Raw genomic sequence first — 25,025 nt, 5'->3', positions numbered from 1 at the left:
CGCTAGTTTGTGTCCTCTTCGCCACTCCGTAGTGACGGGATTGTTGTGTTGCAAAAATCCGGGCTTGGAACTGTGGACCTGCGTGTTGCCGGTCTCCCTGGGAGCTTGGAAGCGGCTTCCGAGGGCGGGGGCCGGCGGTGCGGCTGCTGCTGCTGGTAATCGCGCGGGGGACGAACGGCGGGCGACCGATTAGGGAGACTCCGCGATTGACACTCTGTTGGCCTGAATAGGGGCGTTTGAGAAAGCGCGCTTGGGGGCATCTCAGCCGCTGGGCTAACATCGGGAACCCGGGGCGGATCGAGGTGCCCTGCAGTGTGTCTGGGGGCGCGCGACGGTCGGGTCTGGCTCTGGGGACTTTACTTTCTTCCCTCCTTTGTCGCCTCCAGCCGCTTCGGAGTCTTTTATTATTATTATTATTATTATATTTTTTTTACTCAGCCATGTCGCCGGCGCCAGCTGCACCGCAGGCTCCTGCGTCGCTCTCCCTGTTTGAGCTCAGCGCCGATGCTCCAGTCCTTCAGGGCCTGAGCCTGGTGAGCCACGTTCCCGCTCCCGGGGAGGCTCAGGCCCAGGCCCTGCGGGAGTCCTGTCCAGGTACGCGGGAAGGTTTGGGGTGAAACCATGAACAAAACGAGACGAGGCTTTTTGGAACTTATTGCACCTCCAGGGAATTCATTCTTAGTGGTATTCATCAGTTTAGGAGCCCACACTGACATCTCTTTCTACTGGATAACGTTTCCCCCCTAGGATTTAAAAAGTGTAATATATATTTGATTTATGAGAAAGAGAGGGAGAAAGAACCAGGGCACCACTCTGGCGTTCGTTTTATCAGGGCTGTGGTTCAGGACCTCACGCTTAAGGATCCAACGTTTTTCCCACTGCGTGACATCCTCGTCAGCAGGATTTGTTTTTCTAAAGGTTTATTTATGGGGTCTGAGTGGTGATGAACCTGGTTAAACAAACGCACATGTCACAGTGCATAAGTACCTGGGTTCAAGCCCCCAGTCCCCACCTGCAAGAGGAAAGTTTCACTAATGGTGGAGTTCTGCAGGTCTCTCTCTCTCTCTCTCTCTCTCTCTCTCCCCCCGTATCTCCCCCTTCCCTCTCGATTTCTGGCTGTCTCTATATTATAAATAAAGATAATAAAAATTATTTTTAAAAGGCTTATGAGACAGAACCAGGGAATCTCTCTCCCATATATACTTGGGACCTCATGTTTGCAGGCTTTTCTTTACCCTGAAACACCTCCCTGACATCATTTCTCTTAAATTCTTCTCTCAGTGTCGAGTTGTTTCCAGTGCAGGTCTGTCCATTGTCTCCAAGCAAATCTCTTGTCATTGCTTACTGTCAGGTCATATTAACACCTCTGCCTGCAGAAGCACTTTAGAATTCCTATATATATTCCACATTTAACTGGACTGTAAGTTAGTCCTTCGTGCTGAGTAGATATGATTTATTGCTGGTTTTGTACAACTTTAGTTTTTCTCTGTATGCCCCGCCATTGTCTATCTTTTTAATGCCAGCTGCATCCCGTGATTGGAAATGTAAGATTAAAAACTGGGAAGTTGGGTGGTGGGTATAATGGTTATGCTAACAGACTCTCATGCCTGAGACTCCAACATCCCAGGTTCAATCCCCCACAACACCATAAACCAGAACTGAACAGTGTTCTGGTAATAATAAAAAAAAAAACTGAGAAGTTGGGTGGTGGTGCACCTGGTTGAGCGCACATGTTACAATGTGCATGGACCTGGGTTTGAGCCCCCAGTCCCCACCTGCAAGGGGAAAGCTTTTGGAGTGAAGCAGTGTTGCAGGTGTCTCTCTGTTTCTCTCCCTCTCTTATCATGGCCTTCCCTCTTGATTTCTGGCTGGCTCTATCTGTAAATAAAGATGATACAAAAATAAAAAATAACAAGATTAAAAAACTGGCATTTGGAATGTGGTCTTGGCAGTTACAAATAATGTTTCTCTAAATAACTCTTTTGGTTTACTTAATGATGTTGAGGTACTTAATTAAAAAATATATTTTATTCATTTATTATTGGATAGAGACAGAGAAATTGAGATGGGAGGGGGAGATAGAAAGGGAGAGAGACAGAGAGACACCTCCAGCCCTGCTTCACCACTGATGAAGCTTTCCCCCTGAAGGTGGGGACCAGTGGCTTGAACCTGGGTTCTTGCACACTGCAGTGTGTGTCCTTAACCAGTTGTGCTACCACCTGGCCCCTTTTAGCCACTTTACATCAGAAGCATGTTTATCATTTAAAGTACTATTTATTGCATGGTAACTAGGTGGTAATTGAGGGCAACCAAACATATGCCATCTATTTTGTATCCTCTTCTGCTGTGTATGCCAAATAAAGAATGTAATTAAAGGTATAGTGGGTTTTGGGATCCTTTTTTTTTTCCCCAAACATTTATTTTTATTAATGAGAGGAGGAGAGGGAGAGAGAACCAGAGCATCACTGTGATGCTGATGTGGGGGTTGGAACTTGAACCTCATGCTTGAAAGTCCAGTGCTTTATCCACTGTAACACTGCCCCCCACCCCTTCTACCCATATTTACATTTCCCCCATTTAGGTGCAGAGGAGAGAGTAAGTGCAGAAAGAAAACCTCTGGATATTTCAGACAAGTTATTTTGTTCCACCTGTGACCAGGCCTTCCAGAACCACCAAGAACAGGTAAAAAGCCAGGTGCAGAACTAAGTGGTGGGAGCGGAAGCATAATGGTGGGGGAGAAACAGGCATCTGACTCGCCTGTGTTCATAAAAACCCTTGTATTGGGAGTTGGGTGGTAGCGCAGCAGGTTAAGTGCACATGGTGCAAAGCACAAGGACCGGCGTTAAGGATCCCGGTTCAAGCCCCCGGCTCCCCACCTGCAGGGGAGTCGCTTCACAGGCGGTGAAGCAGGTCTGCAGGTGTCTATCTTTCTCTCCCCTTCTCTGTCTTCCCCTCCTCTCTCCATTTCTCTCTGTCCTATCTAACAACGAATTGCGTCAACAAGGGCAATAATAACCACAACGAAGCTACAACAAGGGCAACAAAAGGGGGAAAAAATGGCCTCCAGGAGCGGTGGATTCATGGTGCAGGCACCGAGCCCAGCAATAACCCTGGAGGAGGAAAAAAAAAAAAAAAAGGCTAGACTGGGGTATACTTCCACAGCCTGTCTCCTTTGTCTTCTGCCAGAGGGAGCACTATAAGCTTGACTGGCATCGTTTTAACCTAAAGCAGCGTCTCAACAACAAGCCTCACCTCTCTGCGCTGGACTTTGAAAAGCTGACCTCGGCAGGTGATGACGAAGGGAGACCTGTGGGAGAGTTGGACTCGGGTGCAGGAAGTTCCCAGTTTAGAAGCTTGAGGGAAGGTCAGAGAGATAGGACGCTCAACTTATATTTCTCATGTTGTCCTCAGGAGATCTTTCCAGTATCTCAGGATCAGAAGACTCAGACTCAGCCAGCGAGGACGATTTGCAGATCCTGGATGAGGAGAGGCCTGAATTGGAGATGCCTAGGCGGCCCCCAGGCTCCCATCCCCATCGGGTTCTTTTCCAGAATGCACAGGGCCAGTTTCTTTATGCATATCGCTGTGTTCTGGGTGCTCGGAAGGCAAGTGACGGCACAGACCAGGCTGTGTGGTCAATTCCAGCCTTTTGTCCATTCTGTCTTGATCTCCCAAGCCTGGTCCACTTCTCATTTCTTTCTTCCCTACCTGTTGAATGTGATTATCAGCTTTGATGGCACATCTTGAGTAGGCCTGACTCTCAGAGGGATTGGGATGGAATGAAATTAATTGTTTGGAAACAGACCGATCTGGGCTTGAATGGTGGTCTGTCACTTGGTCTTGACTACAGACTTCCAATTGCCTCCTTTAGAAAGTGGAGACCAACCACAGGGTAGTAGCATTGTATGATATCACCCATGCTTAAAGTCCCTGGTGCTGGCATTGGTTTCTCTTCTCGGTGAGTGCAGAGCTGTGTGTGTGCTGTCCCTACTATCCAGGTATCCCCAGAAGAACCAGAACTGCTGGTACAGAGCCTGAAGAGTGGAGGCCCCCGGTGCTGTGTGATGCTCATGGCTGCAGCCGGGCACTTTGCTGGAGGCATCTTCCAAGGGTGAGAGAATGCAGCATAGCGTGAGAGGTGCTGGGTCCAGTCAGCCTGGGCATTCCGGCTGCTTTCTGGTACTGAGTCTGTGCTGTCTACAGAAAAGAAGTGGTGACACACAAAACCTTCCACCGCTACACAGTGCGCGCCAAGCGGGGCACAGCCCAGAGTATTCAGGACGCCCGGGGTGGCACTTGTCGCTCTGCCGGAGCCAGCCTGAGGCGCTACAATGAAGCCGCGCTCCATAAGGTAGGTTAGGGGTCCTGGGTCACAGGGCCCTCCTTCCCCTGTCTCAGGACTCATTCCATGTCAGGGCAGGGAGTTTGACTTCTGTGTCCTTCCAGTCTCTGTTACATACAGAGGAGGAAAGGTAGAGAGAAGGATGCGCCGTTAGGACTGTGGCCTCTCATCCTCATCCTCTCCCTTTCTTATCTCCTGCTTTGACTTCCCTACACGTGATCTGTTGGCATTTCTTGATCGGGGCTTTATTTCATTTGTTCATATATTCTTTTGGTCATCACCAGGACTTCACTGCCCCCAGATAACTTCTTCAAATGGAGACAGGCAGAGATAGAGAGACTGAAAGAGGCCACAGCTATGCAGCAGGGGCCGGGCTTGGATAGGGGTCACACACAGCAAGACAGCGCACCACCCAAGTGAGCTATTGCTGGCCCTTGTTTATGTTTTTTTTATTATTATTATTTTATTTATTCCCTTTTGTTGCCCTTGTTTTTTTATTGTTGTAGTTATTATTGTTGTCATTGTTGTCGGATAGGACAGAGAGAAGTGGAGAGAGGAGGGGAAGACAGAGAGGGGGAGAGAAAGACACCTGCAGACCTGCTTCACCGCCTGTGAAGCGACTCCCTTGCAGGTGGGGAGTTGGGGGCTCGAACTGGGATCCTTACACCGGTCCTTGCGCTTTGTGTCACCTGCGCTTAACCCACTGCGCGGCAAACGCTAGAAGAAGAAGAACCCACTGCACCACCACCGGACTCCTCCTCGTTTGTTTTAACCAGGGCACTGCCCAGCTCTGACTGCTGGTATTGCTGGGGGTTGAACTTGGGGACTGCTCACATTGTAAGCCCTGTGCACTGCTGCTACATGGTCTACCCAGCTTGGCTGGAGTTTTACAAATAGCAAGTGGTGTGCCCAGGAAGATAGCTCAGTGGGTAGAGCAGACCCTCTGCACACATGAGCTCCAGATTTCCATCTCTAGGGCTGTGGTCTGCCTCACTCTCATGAATGTCCATCAAGCTGTGCTGAGTGACTCTCTTCTCTAGGATGTTCGTGAGCTGCTGGCAGGGCCAGACTGGGCTAAGGCGCTGGGGGAGGCTGGGACAATACTGCTTCACGCACCCCGCTCTGGCCAGTCCCTGTTCTTCGGAGGCCATGGGGCACCCCTGCAACGGGGGGATCCCCGACTTTGGGATATCCCCCTCACTACCCGCAGACCCACCTTCAGGGAGCTGCAGCGTGTGCTCCAGAAGCTGACCACTCTGCACGTTCATGGTGAGTCTTTGCTCCGGATGCCCCAGACCTTCCTGTCCGAGTCCCAAGCTGTCATCTGCACGTCCTGAGGATTTTCAGGCTGGTGGACTGCAGCCTGATGGCATTTTGAGAAACCAGGGCTGTCTTCCACTTAGCTAAGCTGGTGAAATACTTTTATTCTGTGACAGGAAAAGACCCCCGGGGGACAGTAAGGTTGGACTCATCTCAGACTCCCTGGAAGACTGCGAGAGAGAGGAAGAAGGCCATCAAGGAAGAAAGGAAAGTTGTCAGTGATGAAAACGTGACGCTGGGGCAGAGCGATGAGCCTCTTCAACAAGGTTAGAGTGCTGTTTGACAGCTGTCAAATCTCGGAGTATGTCTTAGAAAATACAACAGCAAATCTACTTCCATAACTGACCAATTTCTCTTATAGATGGACCTGTCCATGACCTACACAATCTCTCTCTCTCTCTCACACACACACACACACAAACAATATGGAGTATGTGGTAGCAATTACTGAGGCATGTTTAGTGACTTTGACAGATCTCCTCTTCCCCTTGGTCAGGCTGGGAGACTCTGGGGGACTCTGTTGTTCCTTCTTGTATCTCTAGTACTTTGAACAGCCCAGCTAGTCTGTGTGAAGTAGATGTCTGGATGTGCATTGCATGAACCCTGAGACTACCTCTCTCACTGGATGCTCTGGTGGGGCCAAGGGCTGCTTCCCAGGCTGGCAACTTCCTGGTGGCCCCTGTGCCCTTGCTCCTCGCTGCTGTGCATCACTAAGGCTGCTCATGGGGACTGTCAGGGGCTCTTAGCCCTGCAGCTCCTTCTGGGCCTTTATCTGGACTGAGAACTTTCTTTTTTCTCTCTTTTTTAAAGAATTTATTTCTGAATGAGGGAGAGGATTGCTCTGAAACAGGTGATGATGGGATCAAACTCAGGACCTCATGCTCGATAGTCCAACACTTTATCTACTGCACCACCTCTTGGTCCTGAGAACCTCACCTCTACTGGGTTCTGCTCTTGATGTGCTACAGTATCGAGTGACAAAATGCAAACGCTTCTGGGTTATCTGTTTATATATATATTCTTGAGCATGTGGGGGGGAGTCACAGGCTTCCACCCTCTGCTTACTCTCCAGATGGGTCTAATATGTGCAATTTCCCCCTAGGCTCAGGGTTAGAGGGTGAGGATGGCTCCCCAGTAGAGCTGGAGCTGGTGGAGTTGACACTAGGGACCCTGGAGCTTCGTGAGTTTGAGGTGCTGCCCAAGAGGAAGAGAAGGAAAAAGACCAAGAAGGAGAGAAGCCAAGGCCTGGAGGCTGGGGAACTCAGGACTTCTCCTCAACCAGCTCAGGAAGATGAGGCCTTCTCACAGTCAGCTCAGGCCCTGGGAGCCCAGCCAGGTGACGCCCAGGCCCTTGGTCAGCCAGAGCTCTGGGATGTGCTCTTAGCTGCTTGCCGAGCTGGAGATGTTGAGGTGTTGCAGCCCCAGCTAGCTGCCAGCCCCATGGACCCCAGAGTTCTGTCTCTGCTCAGCGCCCCCCTAGGAGGCAAGGGATTCACTCTCCTGCATGCGGCAGCGGCAGCTGGGCGAGGCTCTGTGGTCCGCCTGCTGCTGGAAGCAGGTGCTGACCCCACAGTGCAGTAAGTAAGGGCCCTGTGCCCAGTCTGGGGCTTGGGGGCCTAGAGGCACCCACTTGGTTTGGGGGTGGCAGTGAAGGGGTAAAAGGTAAAATGAACTCATTTATTTTCCTCTGTGCTTTCTGCACCCAGGGACTCTCGGGCCCGGCCACCATATGTGGTTGCAGCTGACAAACCAACACGTAATGAGTTCCGCAGGTTCATGGAGAAGAACCCGGATGCTCATGACTACAGCAAGGCTCAGGTCAGCAGGGACAAGCAGCAGCGGGAGACCACAGCCTGGATCCTGGCTCAGTCTTTGCTGCTTCTGGACACCTACAGAGGTCCCACCTGATGCCTTCCCGGGATCCCCCAGGTGCCAGGGCCACTGACGGCCGAGATGGAGGCGCGGCAGGCTGCGAGGAAGAAGGAGCAGAAGGCGGCACGGCGGCAGCGGGGGGAACAGCAGCGGAAGCAGCAGGAGCAGGAGCAGCGTGAGCAGGAAGAGCAGCAGCATTTTGCTGCCCTCAGCGACCGAGAGAAGGTGAAGCCTAGGTTCTCTCTTCCACAGCAGGACGTCCTCAGAGGCCTGACCCTTACCCCTTGGGTTCCCAAGCTGCCATTGGGGCCTTGTTCTCGACACACCTTTTTTCCCCTCAGAGAGCACTGGCTGCAGAGCGCCGCCTGGCTGCCCAGCTGGGAGCCCCTCCCTCGGAGACCCCTGACTCTGCAATCAGCAATGCTCGGTATGTGGGGGGTGGAAGGGTAGGTGTGAGGAGTGGGCCAGAATGTTCTGGCACACAAAGATGAGCACCTGTGTGGGATGCAGAATGATCTAGAAATCAGAAAAGCCACTGAGGGGGCTTGGGATGTTCTAGGAACTTCTGGAGCAAAAACAGAAATGGCAGGAGGAGAGTAATGGAGTTACTGGGTCACGTAGCCAGTCATTTTGCTTCTTCTTGTTCAGACGCTGCTGGAGTTGTGGGACATCCCTCCAGGGCCTCATTCCTTTTCACTACCTCGACTTCTCTTTCTGCTCCACACGCTGCCTCCAAGAACACCGCCGTCGGGCGGCTCAACCGTCTCTCTGACCTGTCACGGCTCCAGCAGGGGGCAGCTCTGACCAGCAGTCACACTGGCCCTGGGTTTCTTCCATGAAAGCAGAGATTAGACTGGAAGAGTGGTGGTGGTGGGGAGGGGAAGGACAGTCGGGAACTAGGGCAGAGATAGGGCCACAGAGCTGTGGAGAGCTGGTACTGTCTCTGGAGCTTTAATCACAATAAAGTCTGGCAAGGAAGCTGTACTTGTCCTTAAATTCAGGCCTCTGACCTTTGCTTTCTTATGGTCAGCCACGGCCGGCACCAGGGGATGCTGCCCTCTCCATGGCCCAGGTCTTTTCAGTGCCCACTTAACTCCATTGGCTCAGAGAAACTTTGAATATCGGTGGAGAGGGAATAGATGAATGTCTTGTGGGAGGTGCTGTTGAGGATCGGCCTGTCCAGGAACTGGTAGAGGGGCTTCGGAGGCACATTCTCTAGCTCCAGCACCACAATCCTGTTGAGGGCTCCCTGGGTGAACAGCAGGGGTCTGGGCACATAGAGAGTCTGCTGTGGCCCCCGCTTGGTCCAGTAGCGGCCCAAGTTAAACCCATTGATCCAGACTTGGCCCTGGGAGGAAAGAAGAAAACCAAAGGTCAGCTCTTGGGGAGAATGATTTCTTTTTGGGATTCTCATAAAAGTATATATGAGGGGAGTCGGGTGGTAGTGCAGTGGGTTAAATGCAGGTGGCATAAAACGCAAGGACTGGTGTAAGGATCCTGGTTTGAGCCCATGCTCCCCACCTGCAGGGGAGTTGTTTCACAAGCGGTGAAGCAGGTCTGCAGGTGTCTGTCTTTCTCTCCCCCTGTCTGTCTCCCCCTCCTCTCTCCATTTCTCTGTCCTATCCAACGACGACAACAATAACTACAACAATAAAACAAGGGCAACAAAAGGGAATAAGTAAATATTTTAAAAAGTATATATGATTATTATTATTAAAGAAAGAGATTGAGAGGGAAAGGCGAGAAAGGGGACAGCTGGCGGCATACCTGGTTGAACATAACATTATAGCACACAAGGACCCAGGTTTAAGCCCCCAGCTCCTGCTTGCAGGAGGAAAGCTTCCCGTGCGGTAAACAGTGCTGTGTGTGTGTCTGTGTGTCTGTATATCTCCCCTTCCTTTTCAGTCTCTCTGTCTCTATCCTAAGTAAGTAGATAGATAAATAAATAGGGGCCAAGTAGTAGCGCACCTGGTTGATCAGACATGTTACAGTGCTCAAGGACTCTGGTTCAAGCCCCCGATCTCCACCTGCAGGGGGAAAGCTTTGCAAATGGAGAAGCAGGGTTGCAGTTCTCTCTCTCTCTCTTTTTTTCCTCTATCTCCTCCTCTCTTCTTCTTCTTCTTCCTCTTCTTCCTCCTCCTCCCCCTCCCCCTCCCCCTCCTCCTCCTTCTTCTTCTAGCGTTTGCCCTTCTTCCGTAGCCAGTCAACAGTGTCAGGGTAGCCTGATGTAAAGTTTCGAGACCTCCTTTGAATCTGGAGAGGTGGCAGTCGTTGACTATGTGGGTCATAGTCTGTCTGGAGCCGCAGGGGCAGTTCGGGTCGTCTCTGGCTCCCCAGCGATGGAACATAGCGGCGCACCAGCCATGGCCTGTTCGATAGCGATTGAGGAGGGCGCAGTCATAACGTGCTAGGTCAAAGCCGGGTTGACGCTTGCAGGGGTCTGTGATGAGGTGTTTGTTCTTTACCTCAGCTGACTGCCAACTCTGTTTCCAAGAGTGTGCCACTACTCGGCCCCCAGAGGACTGTTACAACACCCTACCATGCTCCTCTTTTACCACCCAGCCCCCCAGCCTTCTGCAGTACCTTGATCCATCCAGGTAAATAGAGAAACGTGTCCCCGCCTGGGCCCAGGATGGGAAACGTGGCAGAGTAGAAGATGGGGCCGGTGGGAGCCTCAGTGTTGGACTTATTCATCAGCTGGAGAGGGAGCCACCACTTGACAAGGCTGTCAACTCCCAGAGGGAACATCTGCCACTTGGTCAGGATGTTGTGCCCCAGAATTGGTGGTTCTAAGAGACCCTAGGAAGAGGGCAAAGGGAAGGACGTCATTCGGGCACACTCAGGCAGAGCCCCAGAGTTCTGGGCTGCCAGTAGAGGCCAGAACCCCACAAACCACTGTAGCTCTGCCCAGCTTCCAAAGTGGGGCTCTGCTCCTCTTCCACTAGTTGCTTCTCTTTCCCTTGCGGTTGGGCCAGTATGAGAGCAGGGGTGACGGGGCCAGGCCAAGTGTCGCTCACCTTGAAGTCACTACTGTTGGAGCCAAAGCTGAGCCTTCCCATGCTCTCCAGCAAGATGTCCAGTCTGGCTCCCTTCTTCCCCATCAGAAAGAGTTTCTGTTTCGTGCTTCGTTCCAAAACACCCTGGAATACCTGTGAGTGGGAGATGGGCCTGTGAGGAAGGGCTCACACCCAGCTGGTAGCTGTCACATCAGGACACTTATTTAGAGGGGAAAGAGAGCAGAGCCCACCCATCCCCCAGCCCCCTTTCTAGACCTCTTTCCTCAGTTACATGCTTCCAGATGATCCATGGACACACCCCCGGCCCCATGCCAATGTGAGGATGGAGAACATGAAACCAGAGGGTGTTGGGGAGGAGGCTCCGAAGTAGCCTGGGGCTGCACTCTTACCCCATCCATCATCACATAGGCACGGTCATGGACCCCGTTGTTTGGCACCCAGAAGAGCGTGGGCTCCAAAATGGCGCTGGTCAGATAGGTTCGGTACAGCACAAAACCACGGGCCTGGGGTGGAAAAATGTGTAAGGGCAGCAGGGAGAAGAAAGGGAGCTGGGGGCTATGGCCACTTGTGAGGAGCTCATGACTCACCTGCTTGACGGCCTCAAAATGCATAGGCAAGTATGAATGGATGGGCCCCTGGGGGCACAGGTAGTCCAGGAAGGCCAGCAACTTCCCATTCTGTGGGAGTAAGGGGCAGGGCAGGGGTATCAGAGTTCGAGGATACTGCAGAATGGGGAGGCAGAATGAGGAAGGACAGACAGGCGCTTGCTTACCAGATTCAGAACCAGAGGTCCGAGTGCCATCTTATTGCTGGGGGGAGGTATAGGTCCCTCGGGGACTTCCTGGAACTGAGCCCAGATTCTCAGGAGCCATAGGAGAACCACAGCACCCCTAATTCAAGGGCCTCAAGCAAAGTTCCTCATTTGGGACCCAGGGAAGGGGCTGAGGGGTCACAAAGATCTGGTGGATTCTGCACGCACCTATTTCTCTTCAGGGGATCCCCAACTGGGTGGGTGGGTTACACTTCATAGAGTGACCTGTGAGGGCTGTTGGCCCAGAGACCCCAATCTGGGCACTTCCTTCCCCCAAATGAATAAAAGCCTCCAGTGCTTAGTGAAGTGGCCAGGCACCTTGCTGATGACTTTTCGGATGGCGAAAAGCTTAGGTGTGGGGTCCCCCGCTTCAGATATGGGTGCATCATAGTCATAGCTGGTGGTAATTGGCAAGAAGCGTCCCTTCTCATCAGCACCTGGCGTGAAACCCATGTCATTAACATGTGGGCTTATCAGAGGGGGCACATCCTACCCACCCTCAGGGCCTAAGCCCTTGCTCCCTCCTTGCTGCCATCCAGGGATGGTCTGGACTCACCATTCCAGTACCCAAAGTTGGTACCTCCGTGGAACATGTACCTTGAGGTGGGAGAAGGGAGGGGTGGGCAAAAGGGGAGAGCTGACCCAGTGCAGCTTATCTCGCTGCCCCAACCCCCAGGGTGGGGGTGGGGGTGTCCCCACTGGTCCCATTACATGTTCACACTGGCTCCCAGCTTCAGCATGCTCTCCAGCCCTCTGGTGACAGCTGGCACCGAGCGCACGGAGTGGTTCTGGCCCCAGTAGTCCAGCCAGCCTGTGTAGTACTCAGAGTTCACCTGGAGTGAAAGTGAAAGGAGCCATAAGCAAGAGCAGGGACTGAGTGCCAAGCTGACTCCTGCTTTCTCTCCCCTCCTCCCTGCGGGCTCCCTCACCAGTGGGCCTCTGGGTTCGTACTTCCGGAGAAGGGCAAAGGTTTGCGTCATGTTGTCAGCTGCAGAATGGAGGCCAGGATGAAATGGGAGCATGGTGGGATGGGGGTCCCTCCCCAGACTCCAGTCCTAAGCCCTATCTGGCAGACCTGGCCCAAAATCTACAGTGGTGTAGAGCCCCTGCAGCGAGCCACAGCGGAGTCCCTCCGGCCCATCTGTGGTGAACAGCAGGATCTCGTCACCCAGAATAGCCCGGAAGAGCCCGGCCAGGTGCCTCATGTAGCCAAAGTCGCAGGCCCTGTAGCTGCCATATTCATTCTCCACCTGCCAGGCGAGGGACAGACAGTTCAGTTACGACCTGGACAAGGCTGAGAACTCCCGGGACACCTGCCCTCTGTCATGCTCAGCCAACCATCCAGCCATACCTGAATGCTAATGATGTTGCCCCCATTGTGGTAGAGCCATGGATAGATCTTGGGCAGCAAGACCTTAAACCAGGAGTCCACTGCAGTGAGGAATTCTAGAAGAAAGAGCGCTGCTTATTAGGGTAACACCATTCATGTTCCCCACACCAACCCAGCCACGTTAAAACTCGGCAGTAGTGACTGGCCAGGAGACACCTCTCAACCCTACGCTCTATCCATCTGCCTGGCACTGAAATCAGGAAGAATATATATATATAATTGGATGGAGATAGAGAGGGGAGAGACAGAGAGACATCTGCAGCCCTGCTTTACCACTTGTGAAGCTTTCCCCCCTGCAGGTGAGGAGCATGAGCTCAAACCTGGGTCCTTGCACTTGGTAGTATGTGTCATCAGCGGGATGTACCACCACCTATCCCCCTTCCCTAGTCTATCTCTGCTGTCAGAGAATAAATACTACCATTCACCTGACTGGTGAGAGGTTGGGGTCTTTTCTTTCTGGATCTTATCCACATTGCCTTACCCTTCTTCAATTGGAATCTAGCACCAAGTCCTGGTGGGTTTTTGCTTCAACTCTTTTTTTTAATTGGGGAATTAATGTTTTACATTCAACAGTAAGTACAATATTTTGTACATGCATAACATTCCCCAGTTTCCTATATAACAATACAACCCCCACTAGGTCCTCTGAATCCTTCTTGGACCTGTATTCTCACCCATCCATCCCAGAGTCTTTTACTTTGGTGCAATATGCCAATTCCATTTTAGGTTCTACTTGTGTTTTCTTTTCTGATCTTGTTTTTCAACTTCGGCTTGAGAGTGAGATCATCCCATATTCATCCTTCTGTTTCTGACTTATTTCACTCAACATGATTTTTTCAAGGTCCATCCAATATCAGCTGAAAACGGTGAAGTCCCCATTTTTTACAGCTGAGTAGTATTCCATTGTGTATATATACCACAACTTGCTCAGCCACTCATCTGTTGTTGGACACCTGGGTTGCTTCCAGGTTTTGGCTATTACAAATTGTGCTGCTAAGAACATATGTGTACACAGATCTTTTTGGATGGGTATGTTGGGTTCCTTAGGATATATCCCCAGGAGAGGAATTGCAGGGTCATAGGGTAGGTCCATTTCTAGCCTTCTGAGAGTTCTCCAGACTGTTCTCCACAGAGGTTGGACCAATTGACATTCCCACCAGCAGTGCAGGAGGGTTCCTTTGACCCCACACCCTCTCTAGCATTTGCTGCTGTTACCTTTTCTGATGTATGACATTCTCACAGGAGTGAAGTGGTATCTCATTGTTGTCTTTATTTGCATTTCTCTGACAATCAGAGACTTGGAGCATTTTTTCATGTGTTTCTTGGCCTTTTGGATCTCTTCTGTGGTGAATATTCTGTCCATGTCCTCCCCCCATTTTTGGATGGGGTTATTTGTTGTCTTGTTGTTGAGTCTGGCAAGCTCTTTATATATGTTGGTTATTAAACTCTTGTCTGATGTATGGCATGTAAAGATCTTCTCCCATTCTGTGAGGGGTCTCTTGGTTTGGGTAGTGATTTCTTTTGCTGTGAAGAAGCTTTTTAATTTGATGTAGTCCCATAGGTTTATACTTGCCTTAGTCTTCTTTGTAATTGGATTCATTTCATTGAAGATGTCTTTAAAATTTATGCGGAAAGAGTTCTGCCAATATTTTCTTCTAAGTATCTGATAGTTTGTGGTCTAACATCCAAGTGCTTGATACACTTGGAATTTACTTTTGTATTTGGTGAAATACAGTGGTTCAGTTTCATTCTTCTGCATGTTTCAACCCATTGTTTCCAACACCATTTGTTGAAGAGACTCTGGTTTCCCCATTTAATAGTCTGAGCCCCTTTGTCAAAGATTAGATGTCCACAGGTGTGGGGGCTCGCTTCAACTCTTATCTCAACTCTGCAGTCTTATTTCCACCTGTGCAACCATCACCTCAGGCCAGGAGCTATCAATTATTTTCTCGATGACAGTCATGGTCTCCCAGTTATTCTCTCCACCTCCACCATTGCAGTGGTCTCTAAGGTTCTCTATCAATAGGTCCAAATTCATGTCATCTACTCTTTCCCTTACACGCTGTGCTCCAGTCATGCTGACCTCACTGAAGCTGTATTCTCCCTCATCTCTGGACCTAGTAATAAACTGTCCCCTCTTCCGGGTCATTTTTGCCTCACTCTTCATCTTACTAATGTCTCCTTCCTTCCTTCCTTTCTTTGTTTACCAGAGCACTGCTCAGCTCTGGCTTATGGTAGTGTGTGTGTGTGTGTGTGTGGGGGGGGGGAGACTGGGACTCTGGAGCCTCAGGGAAGAGAAGCTCTCTGCATAACCATTGTTATCTACCCTCCACCCCTTACTGTTTTCCCTTTCTAGAAACAGCATCTTCTCAGAAAAGCCTGCTTTTGACCTCTCTACCTAACATAAGTCCTGTTGTTTACTATGGCAACTCCGTCAGCCTCTTGTGTGTTTTGTGTGGTGTATTATTTATTTAACACCTCGTAGCAGGGGTAGGAAATGTCTGCCTCACTGGCCATGAAAAATCATGTTTTAGGGGAGTCGGGTGGTAGTGCAGCGATTAAGCACAGGTGGCGCAAAGCGCAAGGACCAGCAGAAGGATCCTGGTTCGAGCCCCGACTCCCCACCTGTAGGGGAGTTGCTTCATAAGCAGTGAAGCAGGTCTGCAGGTGTCTGTCTTTCTCTCCCCCTCTGTCTTCCCCTCTTCTATTTCTCTCTGTCCTATCCAACAACGATGACATTAACAACAACAACAATAACAGCAACAAAAGGGAATAAATAAATAACCACTTCCTTTAAAAAAAAAAAAAGAAATCATGTTTCAATCTTGCCAAGGTAACTGTGGGCAGGACTTGAAATTCAGTGAGTCTAGAAGTTTTTTTCTATAGCAACATTAAGTGCCATTTAAAAAATTATTTATGTATTGGATAAAGAAATAGAGAAGGAAGGAGAAGATAGGAAGAAAGACACCTGCAGCACTGTTTCACTGCTCTCAAAATTTCCCCCCTTCAGCTGGGGACATGTGTGTTCAAGCAGGTGCACCACCACCTGGCCCCTAAGTGCTAAGAAATAAGTGCTAAGAAAAACTTATTGTCCTTATTTACTGGATAGAGGAAGCCAAAAATCAAGAGGGAAGGGGGGTAGTAGACAGGGAGAGATGCTTTTCCCTTGTAGGTGAGGACTGGGGGCTTGAACCTGGGTCCATTCACATTGTAATGTGTGTGCTCAACCAGGTGTGCCACCACCCAGCCCCAGTACTAATTTTTATTTTATTATTTATTTGTTTGTTTGTTTTTACCAGAGCCACTGCTCATCTCTGGCTTAAGATGGTACATGGGATTGAACCTAGGACTTTGGAGCCTCACGCACGAGAATCTATTTTCATATCCACTGTGCTATCTACCCCCATCCACCAGTACTAATTTTTAACTAATTTTTAACAGATTTTTATGGCCCACAAAGGATCTTATAAATATCCGGATAACCTTTGGCAGAAAAAGGTTTCCCACCCCTTCCAAAACTGACTTGAAAAACAGAACTGTTCTTCCACTTTAAATTTCACTGGATAGACACTAGCTCTGTCTTGTTTTAGGCATGAAGGAAATAAATATTTAAAATATCTCATACATACTTGTTTATGAAATAGGTAGAGAGAACTGAAGAGGGAAGGTGATGTATACAGAGACATGCAACCCTGCTTCACTACTCGTGAAGCTTCCCCCTTGTAGGTGGGGACTGACTGGGGGCTTGAGCCTAGGCCCTCCTGTATTGTCATATGTGCACCACTACCTGGCCCCAGAAGTGAATATTAAAATGAAGGAGCTCCCACTTCGGGACAGTCATCTGTTTAAGCACCAGATGGCCCATTATGTTGTCACCTGCTTTTCTTGTGTAAGTCTTTTTTCTCAACTCACCTGGATCTGAGGTTCTCAGGTGAATTTTTGGTTTTCGAAGCAACCAGGCTGGGAGACCCCCCTGGGACAAACACAAAGACAAGAAGGAAGTGTGTAGGTTTTGCTGTTTGGGACCAGATGGCGGAAGGCATGGAGAAAATCCAGAACAGTGCTGGAAAGGGCCCTAGAGTGTGGGCAGCAGGGAACAGTCTAGAAGCACACATAGGCTGGCTCTGGTTTGACCCTTCTCCAGCTGACTCACCATCTCCCACTCTGCACAGATGTAAGGGCCTGGCCTCAGTATGACCAGTAGGTTTGCTAAGGATGCCTCGGTCAGAAACGCAATGAGGTCCCGGCTGCCATTGAAGTTATAGACCCCAGGCTCTGGCTCATGGTAGTTCCAGGGCACATAACTGAGAAAGGAAGTGGTTAACAGAGCCCAGGGGGATGCTGCAGAGGCTGGAAGGGTTTGGGGAGCCCATTCTTCCTCACCCCCATTCAGTCTTCCTGCCCCCACCCACTGGCGGGGAGTGAGGTGGTCACTGGAGGAGAAACCCCATTCCTTGGTGCTCTGTCTCCAAGGGGCAGCTTACAACTGCACCGCGTTGAGGCCGCTCATTCGCATCTTGTACAGCCGGTCTGCCCACAGCACCCGCGGCACCCGAAAGTAGTGCAGACTGCCCGACACGTAGCGGAAAGGGGTCCCGTCCAGGAGGAATCTGTCATGAGCCCAATCCACCTTGAAGGACCGAGTGTCGGCCTGCAAAGGCAGCGCGGGTACTCAGGCCGGAGTGTGGAAAGTTGAGGGCCTGAGGGAGGGGAGCAGAGGGGAACTAGCCCTGCCCGCCCGTTGCAGCTGCTGCCTTATTTTCACTGTCTCCCAGCGGCCAGATCTGAAGCAGCTTCCTCTCACCCCGCCGGGTGGTCCTTTCATCTCATGTTACCTGGAGCGCCGTCAGCATCAGCAGCCACAGCAGCAGCAGTGAGAGAAGACAGAGCGGCTTCATGGGAGCCATAGCGCGTCCAGGGCTCCTCTAGACCGAGACCAACTGTCACGTGGGGATTCCTGGGAGGGAACCTCACAGCCAGGGGGCGGGGACCGCCTTTTGCTGCTAGAAATTAGCCTGGGGGTTGTCTCCAGCCTGAAGCCAGCCACCACTCTACCAACTAGTTTATAAGATCTTCTACATCTTGGTCCTCAAAATCCAGTGGGGGGTGAGGTGGGGTGGCGAGGAGAGCTCTGTGTGCTAAGAGTATAAAATTTGCCTGCCCCAGGCTCCAGACTGCTGGTTTAGTACCCATTACGGGCTTAGGCCAGCGCTGAGTCATGTATTTCCTGAATCAGCTGAATCAGCACCAGATGGAAGCTTGCTAGAACTGTAGCACTAGGGAGGGCTAGGGAGACAGCATAATGGTTCTGCAAAAGACTTTAATGCCTAAGCGTCTGAAGTCACAGGTTCAGTCCCCACCCCCACCATAAACCAGAGCAATGCTGAGCAATGCTCTCATCTCTCTCTCTCTCCCTCTCTCTCTTTAAGAAATAAAATATTGGGCAGGGGTAGATAGCATAATGGTTATGCAAACTCTCATGCCTGAGACTCCAAAGTCTCAGGTTTAATCCCCTGCAGAGCTGAGCAGTGCTCTGGTTAAAGAAAAATTTAAAAAAAAAAAAAAAGAGGGAGTTGGGCGGTAGTGCAGTGGGTTAAGTGTACATGGTGTGAAGCGCAAGGACTGGTTTAAGGATCCTGGTTTGAGCCTCTGGCTCCCCACCTGCAGGGAAGTCAGTGATGCAGGTCTGCAGGTGTCTATCTTCCTCTCCCCCTCTCTGTTTTCCCCTCCTCTCTCCATTTCTCTCTGTCCTATCTAACAACAATGACATCAATAACAACAATAACTACAACAATAAAAACAAGGGCAACAAAAAGGAAAATTAAAAAAATGAAAAAACTTAAAAAAAAAGAAAAACGAAACAAAACAAAAACAAACTGTAGTGCCAAGCACCTTCAAGATTAAGAAGCACTGTTCTACTACACTGAGTTCTTTCAAAGTGGGGAGTGAGTGTCCTGTCTGGTTTGAATCCTCAGCTCTTAGCAATAGCCACTGCAGAGAACAGGTGACATCTAGATGAATGTTGGGGCTGGGCGGTGGTACACCTGGTTAATTGCACATGTTACTATGCACAAGGATCTGCATTCAAGCCCCCTGTCCCCGCCTGAGAGGGAAGCTTCACTAATGGTAAAAGCTGTGCTGTAGGTATCTTTCTTTCTCCCTTCTCTAGCTCCTCTTCCTCTCAATTTCTCTGTCCTATCAAATAGATAAACAAATCATGAACCAGCCCTAGGGTGGCCGGGGGAATAGCTCAATCGGTAGAGCATCAGACTTGCATGACTGAAATTCCCGGAGTGGTGCTCTGACTTGTCTCTGTCTTCTGTGCAGCTGTCTCTCATATGTAATAATGAATCTTTAAAGGGCTGGGGAGACAGCATAATGACTATGCATGCCTGAGGCAGCAAAGGTTTGGGATTCAATCCCCAGCACCACCATAAACCAGAGCTAAGCAGTGTTCTGGTAAATAATAATAATAATAAATGTATCCATTATTTTAGGAAGATCTTTCTTGGGAGCAAATGGTCTGAAAGTGGGTCATTAGGTTAGGAGAGAGGGTCTTGTAACCACTTGAGCCCCACTGCAACAAAAGAAGCTCCTTTGGCCATTCCACCTCTGGAAGTGTACCTACCCCCTCTCAGGTAACCCCAACCTGCCTGGCCATGATTCTAACCGCTCGGTGTTATAAGCCTCCAGATTTTGCGAATTTTAATTACTCCTGTCTTGACATTCTCAAGCCTGGGATCAGAGGACCCGGGTGAAATTACTTCTGCAAACAGCTATTTTCTGAAGGCTACACGTCACACACTGTCGGATGCTCTGCATCTCACTCGACCTTCGACTGCGGGAGGTAATTATCATTCCCATCTGACAGATGAGGACCTTGGGGAGGGGGCAGACCTATTCAGTAGCTGGTCCAAACTCACTCAATTAGTTCAGCAGAGCTGGGATTTGAACCAGAAACTCGGGCCTCGTGCTGGTGGCACACCTAAGCTTGGGTACGATTGTACCTATTTTTTTAGTTAGGGCAAGCGAGGTTTCTTGGGGCCAAGTAACTTGTTCCTGATCACAAGGCCAGTAGGTTCTCATGACTACTGTCGGGGGTGGGGTGGGGTGGGGCCGGACTAGAGTAGGAGCGGGACACAGGCTGAGCACCCCAAGGCTGCTCTCATCACCTCCCTGTGGGCCGGGTCGTAGCCACCGCCTACCTCCGGCATTGGGAGCTGGAGGTCCTGGGGGCCTCGGCCCGCGCCGGGCTGTGCTCCCCTTTGGTGTAGGTCCCTGCGTCTTGACGGGGAATCAGCACCCGGGTCCTGGGACCCGCTCTCCCCCAGGCCTAGCCAGTCCCCGGCCCCCACATCGCCCGGAAGCCGAGTGGTTGCTAGGATACCGCGGGCCGTTACGCGGCGCGGGCTGATGGCGTAGCACAACTTCCGGCCCCCGGCCACTTTTCCTCTCGCCGGAGCCAGGTCAGTGGGGAGCCCGGGCTGGCCCGAGACTGTGCTGGGCGCGCGGAGGGGCAGGGGGCTCTCGCCTTGCGCTTGCTCCCGTCCCTCGCGTCATTGCTTTGGTGGCCCCAGAGGGGCCGGGCCGCCCAAATGCGGGCAAGGGGAGAGGAAGGGGCCCGGGAGTCGCTGCGCAGCCTGCCGCTTAAAGGCACCCGAGCCTTCAGACCGGAGGGCGCTCGCCAGGGCCAGTTCTCTGCAGAACTATGGTTCCGAGAGCTGAGCCCACATCGGCAGGAGTCCCCTGGGTTGCAGTCTCCCGACCCGCCACCGTGCCGGCCTTTCCTTTGCAGCATGCCCCACCGGGCCCCCAGCCCAGCGCCCCCAAGAGCCCTCTCGCCCTGGACGAGCCCCCTGGCGGCCTCGGAGCGCCCTTGAGGAGGATGCCTGGGACACAATGGGCCACGCGCTGTGTGTCTGTTCCCGGGGCACGGTCGTCCTGGACAATAAGCGCTACCTCTTTATCCAGAAACTGGGGGAGGGGTGAGTGTGGGGAAACCAGCCTCCAGGGTCACGGCGATGGAGGGCCCGGAGGTTTTCATCTCTGCTCTCTCACCCACCTACTGTGACCTTGCCAAGTCATGGGTTTCTTCATCTATGGAATATAGATAATTATTGTGCGACTCCAGTGGGCCCATGAGAGTGAAGTGAGCTAAGTTATATAAGGTGTCTCGGTCAGTGCTTGACTGGCAGCCCTAGGTAGTGTTGACTGTCATGTTTGTCAAGCATTTGACTCGTGCAAAATGTAGAACCCCAAAGACTTGTGTTCATCTCTCTCTCTCTCTCTCTCTCTCTCTCATACACACACACGCACTACTTATAGTTTTAATGAGAGATAAGAGACACCAGAACACTGCTCATCTCTGGCTTATGCTAGTGCTGGAGACTAGCCTGAGACCCCGGATCTTCAGGCATGAAAGTCTTGTGGAGTCACTGTACTGTCTCCCCTACCATTTTGCTGTAAGTTTAGTAATCTTAATGCTTCTCTCTTTTGCTCTTTTAATATTAATTTTATTTTAATGAGATAGTGAAAGATACAGAGAAAGAGACACCAGAGTAGTGGTCAGCTCTGGCTGATGGTGGTGCTGGGGATTGAGCCTGGGACCTCAGAGCCTCAGACATAAGTCTTTTTTTTTTTTTTTTTAATTTTTTTTTATTAAAGAAAGGATTAATTAACAAAACCATAGGGTAGGAGGGGTACAACTCCACACAATTCCCACCGCCCAATCTCCATATCCCACCCCCTCCCCCGATAGCTTTCCCATTCTCTATCCCTCTGGGAGCATGGACCCAGGGTCATTGTGGGTTGCAGAAGGTAGAAGGTCTGGCTTCTGTAATTGCTTCCTCGCTGAACATGGGCGTTGACTGGTCGGTCCATACTCCCAGTCTGCCTCTCTCTTTCCCTAGTAGGATGGGTCTCTGGGGAAGCTGAGCTCCAGGACACATTGGTGGTGTCTTCAATCCAGGGAAGTCTGGCCGGCATCCTGATGACACCTGGAACCTGGTGACTGAAAAGAGAGACATAAAAGTCTTTTGCAGAACCATTATGCTGACTCCACAGTGGTCTTCATGCTTTTCTTTTCTTTCTTTTTAATTATTTTTTTATTATCTTTATTTACTGAATAGAGACAGCCAGAAGTCGAGAGGGTAGGGGAGATAGAGAGGGGGAGAGAGAGACACCTGCAGCCCTGCTTCACCACTTGTAAAGCTTTCCCTCTGCAGGTGAGGACCGGGGGCTTGAACCCAGGTCCTTGAGGACTGTAACATGTGCGCTCAACCAGGTGCGCCACCACCCAGTCCCTTCATGCTTCTCTTAATGCCACATTTTGGGAGGGTTTGTACTAAATAGGAAAGATGCCCCTCCCCACCCTCCCTGGGGAATTCCTCTGGACTAAGCAGTTGGGAGATGACCATGGCCCCTCACTGATCCCTTTGGCCCACAGTGGGTTCAGCTATGTGGACCTAGTGGAGGGCTTACATGATGGCCGCTTCTACGCCCTGAAGCGAATCCTATGTCACGAGCAGCAGGACCAGGAGGAGGCCCAGCGAGAAGCCGACATGCATCGCCTCTTCCATCACCCCAACATCCTTCCCCTCATGGCTTACTGTCTGAAGGAGCGGGGCACAAAACATGAGGCCTGGCTGTTGCTACCTTTCATCAAGGTCAGAGTCTGCTGGCTGTGGAGGGGCTGCTCCAGAGCCAGCAACTAAGGGCTGTGTGAGCAGTCGGACAGGTTAAGAAATAGGCACTATGTCCTGGGTGTGGCCACTACAGGTCAGGGATTTCTAGGGACTCCCCTCCCCCCAGGAGATTGGGGGATGTAGTGTGACGGTAAAGGGGTTGCTGGGCTTTGACTCTGGGGAGGGGTCAGAGACTCAGCAGACCTCTTCAACTGGGGTGGGGGGGACCTTGTGTTACAGAGAGGTACGTTGTGGAATGAGATTGAAAAGCTGAAGGACAAAGGCAACTTCTTAACTGAGGACCAAATCCTTCAGCTGCTCCTGGGTATCTGCAGAGGCCTTGAGGCCATTCATGCCAAGGGATATGCCCACAGGTCAGTGGGAAGGCCCTTTGTTTTTGCCGGGGCACGAGGGCAGAGCCTGACCAAGAGCAGTAAGGTCTCTGCTTTGTGATTGGCTTAGGATTTTAGCCTCCACACACAGAGATGCTCACAGGTCCTTTCCCACTTCACGCAGGGACCTGAAACCCACCAACATCTTGCTTGGAGATGAAGGACAGCCGGTCCTGATGGACTTGGGGTCTATGAACCAAGCGTGCATCCAGGTAGAAGGCTCCCGCCAGGCTCTGGCCCTGCAGGTAAGAGTCCCCAGCTTCTGCCCACCTGCTCTCCCACCCCTGCCCCTCTTGGTGCATGCCTCACTCTTGCCATCTGTGACCTGTACCCCACTGTTCCAGGACTGGGCAGCCCAGCGGTGCACCATCTCTTACCGGGCCCCAGAGCTCTTTTCTGTGCAGAGCCACTGCATCATCGATGAGCGGACTGACATCTGGGTGAGGAGCACGCGGGTGGAAGCCAGGGCGGGAAGAGTGAGAGCAGCCCTGAACCCTCTGTGAGGCAGAGGAGCCCAGGAGTTTCTTTGGTTCCTGCTGCATGGGCCACCTCCCCTTCCTCCCCCAACCATGTATGGCCCATCTCCCTTGACTTCCTTCCTAGGAACTGTCACCCTGTCTGCAACTGCTCAGGAAGTGGTAGAACCCTGCCCTTTGAACAGGGCGGGGACAGCTGAGTGTCAGAGCGGAAGGCTGCATCAGGGGCTGCAGGAGCCTCTGCTGCATGTTCTTTTCAGCTCACACAGTTTTGTTTCACCACAGAACTAAGGAGCAGTGGCCTCCATTGGTCCCCTTCCAAGGAGTAACCCAATTCTGCTCAGTCCCTAGGCTGCGTACTGTATGCCATGATGTTTGGGGAGGGCCCTTATGACATGGTGTTCCAGAAGGGTGACAGTGTGGCCCTGGCTGTGCAGAACCAGCTCAGCATCCCACAGAGCCCCAGGTGAGCATTCGGAGCTTTCCCTGCCCTTGCAGGCTTGGGGTGTCAGCACCGGGCTCACCCCACCCTCTGCCTCCAGACATTCAGCAGCACTGCGGCAGCTGCTGGCCTCCATGATGACCGTGGACCCCCAGCATCGCCTGCACATCCCTCCCCTGCTCAGTCAGTTGGAAGCATTGCAGCCCCAAGGGCCAGGCCAGCACACTACCCAGATCTGAGCACCCCAGGGGCATGCCAAGAAGGTGGTCCCAGTGGAGGCTCCTGTCCTTCCCTTACTCCCAAGAGCAAGAGGGCAGGGGGACTGATAGAATCTGGTAATGGCTCTGAGCTGGACTACTGAACTTGCATCATGGTCTGTCTCCAAATTTGGAGGCAGGAGAATATAGAAACAGAAGAATAAAGTCAAAGTCATTTGGTGTGGATCTTCAGATTTTTTTGGGGACTGGGTGGTGGCGCACCTGGTTGAGAACACATGCCACAGTGCTTAAGGACCCAGGTTCAAACCCCCAGTCCCCACCTGTAGGGGGAAAGCTTTGCGAGTGAAGCAGGGCTGCAGGTGTCTCTCTGTCTCTCCCCCTCTATCACCCCTTTCCCTCTTGATTTCTGGCTGTCTGTCCAGTAAATAAAGATAATACAAAAAAAAAAAAAAAAGACTTTGTTGGTGCACAGGGCTGCAAAGTCTGGTTACCATTCTTGAGCAGCAGCCTGGGGAGGGGCTGGCATGGTGTCCAGAGTGTCAGGACCTCACCATCCCAGGAGGCCAGTGTCTTTGAGATCTGGCTAGTGGTAGGCAGGCCCCTTAGCTTCTCAGTCAGAAACACTAAGCCAGTCTGGCTTGGGCTGGTTTCTCTCCTTATGCCAAGAATTGGGATGAGGGCCCCCCCTAAGAAGACACCTTTCCTAACTTCCTTCTGGAGTGGGAAGTTTAGTCAAAGCAGCCTAGCCGGTTTGCCAGGCAAAGGGCTTTTGGGTGGAGACATCTGAAGAAGCCTGGGGAGGGCTACACAACTGGTCTCCAAGCCTCAGCCTGAGGGCAGTGGGAGTGGAAACTGCAGTCATCTTGTCCCAGTCTCTCCCCATGCTTCCAGCTCCCGTATGGTTAATGATTAATGAGGCCACTGTGTGGCAGCACCCGGCTGCCACTTCCTGCCGACTCTGCTGAGTAAATAGGGCCCCTACCTTTGCTGGGCCCTAAACCTGTTCCCTAAGGAAGGGCACTGCGTCCCTGAATCACCAGGGAGGGGAGGTGAGGGCAGGGC

The 25,025-nt window shown here is 51.5% G+C and overlaps 3 protein-coding genes across 4 annotated transcripts; 2 read left to right on the top strand and 1 right to left on the bottom strand.

The window, feature by feature from the left end:
• Positions 1 to 25: 25 nt before the first annotated feature.
• On the top strand, positions 26 to 8,530 carry ANKZF1 (ankyrin repeat and zinc finger peptidyl tRNA hydrolase 1). The gene is made up of 14 exons (XM_007520562.3): positions 26 to 302; positions 439 to 594; positions 2,582 to 2,682; positions 3,187 to 3,289; positions 3,412 to 3,605; positions 3,999 to 4,111; positions 4,204 to 4,351; positions 5,383 to 5,611; positions 5,779 to 5,928; positions 6,765 to 7,239; positions 7,369 to 7,480; positions 7,592 to 7,759; positions 7,876 to 7,961; positions 8,183 to 8,530. The coding sequence occupies exons 2-14, from the start codon at positions 441 to 443 to the stop codon at positions 8,304 to 8,306; spliced, it is 2,157 nt and encodes a 718-aa protein (XP_007520624.2). The 5' UTR covers positions 26 to 302; positions 439 to 440; the 3' UTR covers positions 8,307 to 8,530.
• GLB1L (galactosidase beta 1 like) lies at positions 8,470 to 20,090 on the bottom strand. The gene is made up of 17 exons (XM_007519731.3): positions 19,958 to 20,090; positions 17,588 to 17,677; positions 17,237 to 17,403; positions 16,906 to 17,056; positions 16,665 to 16,725; positions 12,714 to 12,808; positions 12,438 to 12,612; positions 12,292 to 12,350; positions 12,074 to 12,195; positions 11,919 to 11,959; positions 11,681 to 11,799; positions 11,324 to 11,398; positions 11,139 to 11,228; positions 10,941 to 11,054; positions 10,552 to 10,683; positions 10,118 to 10,333; positions 8,470 to 8,882 (listed from the first exon to the last, which is right to left on the bottom strand). Exons 1-17 carry the CDS (start codon positions 19,964 to 19,966, stop codon positions 8,613 to 8,615), a joined length of 1,986 nt encoding a protein of 661 aa, XP_007519793.3. The 5' UTR covers positions 19,967 to 20,090; the 3' UTR covers positions 8,470 to 8,612.
• Positions 20,079 to 24,188, top strand: STK16 (serine/threonine kinase 16). 2 transcript variants are annotated; one of them, XM_007519722.3, is made up of 8 exons: positions 20,079 to 20,218; positions 20,548 to 20,737; positions 22,198 to 22,417; positions 22,676 to 22,809; positions 22,952 to 23,072; positions 23,172 to 23,267; positions 23,648 to 23,769; positions 23,846 to 24,188. In XM_007519722.3, exons 2-8 carry the CDS (start codon positions 20,652 to 20,654, stop codon positions 23,982 to 23,984), a joined length of 918 nt encoding a protein of 305 aa, XP_007519784.1. In that variant the 5' UTR covers positions 20,079 to 20,218; positions 20,548 to 20,651; the 3' UTR covers positions 23,985 to 24,188. The 2 variants fall into 2 exon arrangements, with proteins under 2 accessions (XP_007519784.1, XP_060049841.1); XM_060193858.1 differs by lacking the exons at positions 20,079 to 20,218; positions 23,648 to 23,769 and having other exon boundaries at positions 20,229 to 20,737; positions 23,802 to 24,188.
• Positions 24,189 to 25,025: the final 837 nt, after the last annotated feature.

Source organism: Erinaceus europaeus, chromosome 7 (assembly GCF_950295315.1).
Source record: "Erinaceus europaeus chromosome 7, mEriEur2.1, whole genome shotgun sequence".
NCBI classification, from domain to species: Eukaryota; Metazoa; Chordata; class Mammalia; order Eulipotyphla; family Erinaceidae; genus Erinaceus; species Erinaceus europaeus.
This window is presented reverse-complemented; position numbering and strand designations above follow the sequence as displayed.

Coding starts and splice junctions, on each gene's coding strand:
- STK16 (XM_007519722.3), top strand. CDS start 20,652: ATGGGCCACGCGCTGTGTGTCTGTTCCCGGGGCACGGTCGTCCTGGAC. Junction 20,738..22,197: donor ATCCAGAAACTGGGGGAGGG/GTGAGTGTGGGG, acceptor TTTGGCCCACAG/TGGGTTCAGCTATGTGGACC. Junction 22,418..22,675: donor TGTTGCTACCTTTCATCAAG/GTCAGAGTCTGC, acceptor CTTGTGTTACAG/AGAGGTACGTTGTGGAATGA.
- GLB1L (XM_007519731.3), bottom strand. Junction 11,055..11,138: donor ATTTTGAGGCCGTCAAGCAG/GTGAGTCATGAG, acceptor TTTCCACCCCAG/GCCCGTGGTTTTGTGCTGTA. Junction 10,334..10,551: donor CCAACAGTAGTGACTTCAAG/GTGAGCGACACT, acceptor CCCTCTTCCTAG/GGTCTCTTAGAACCACCAAT.
- ANKZF1 (XM_007520562.3), top strand. CDS start 441: ATGTCGCCGGCGCCAGCTGCACCGCAGGCTCCTGCGTCGCTCTCCCTG. Junction 595..2,581: donor CCTGCGGGAGTCCTGTCCAG/GTACGCGGGAAG, acceptor TCCCCCATTTAG/GTGCAGAGGAGAGAGTAAGT. Junction 7,481..7,591: donor ATGACTACAGCAAGGCTCAG/GTCAGCAGGGAC, acceptor GGGATCCCCCAG/GTGCCAGGGCCACTGACGGC.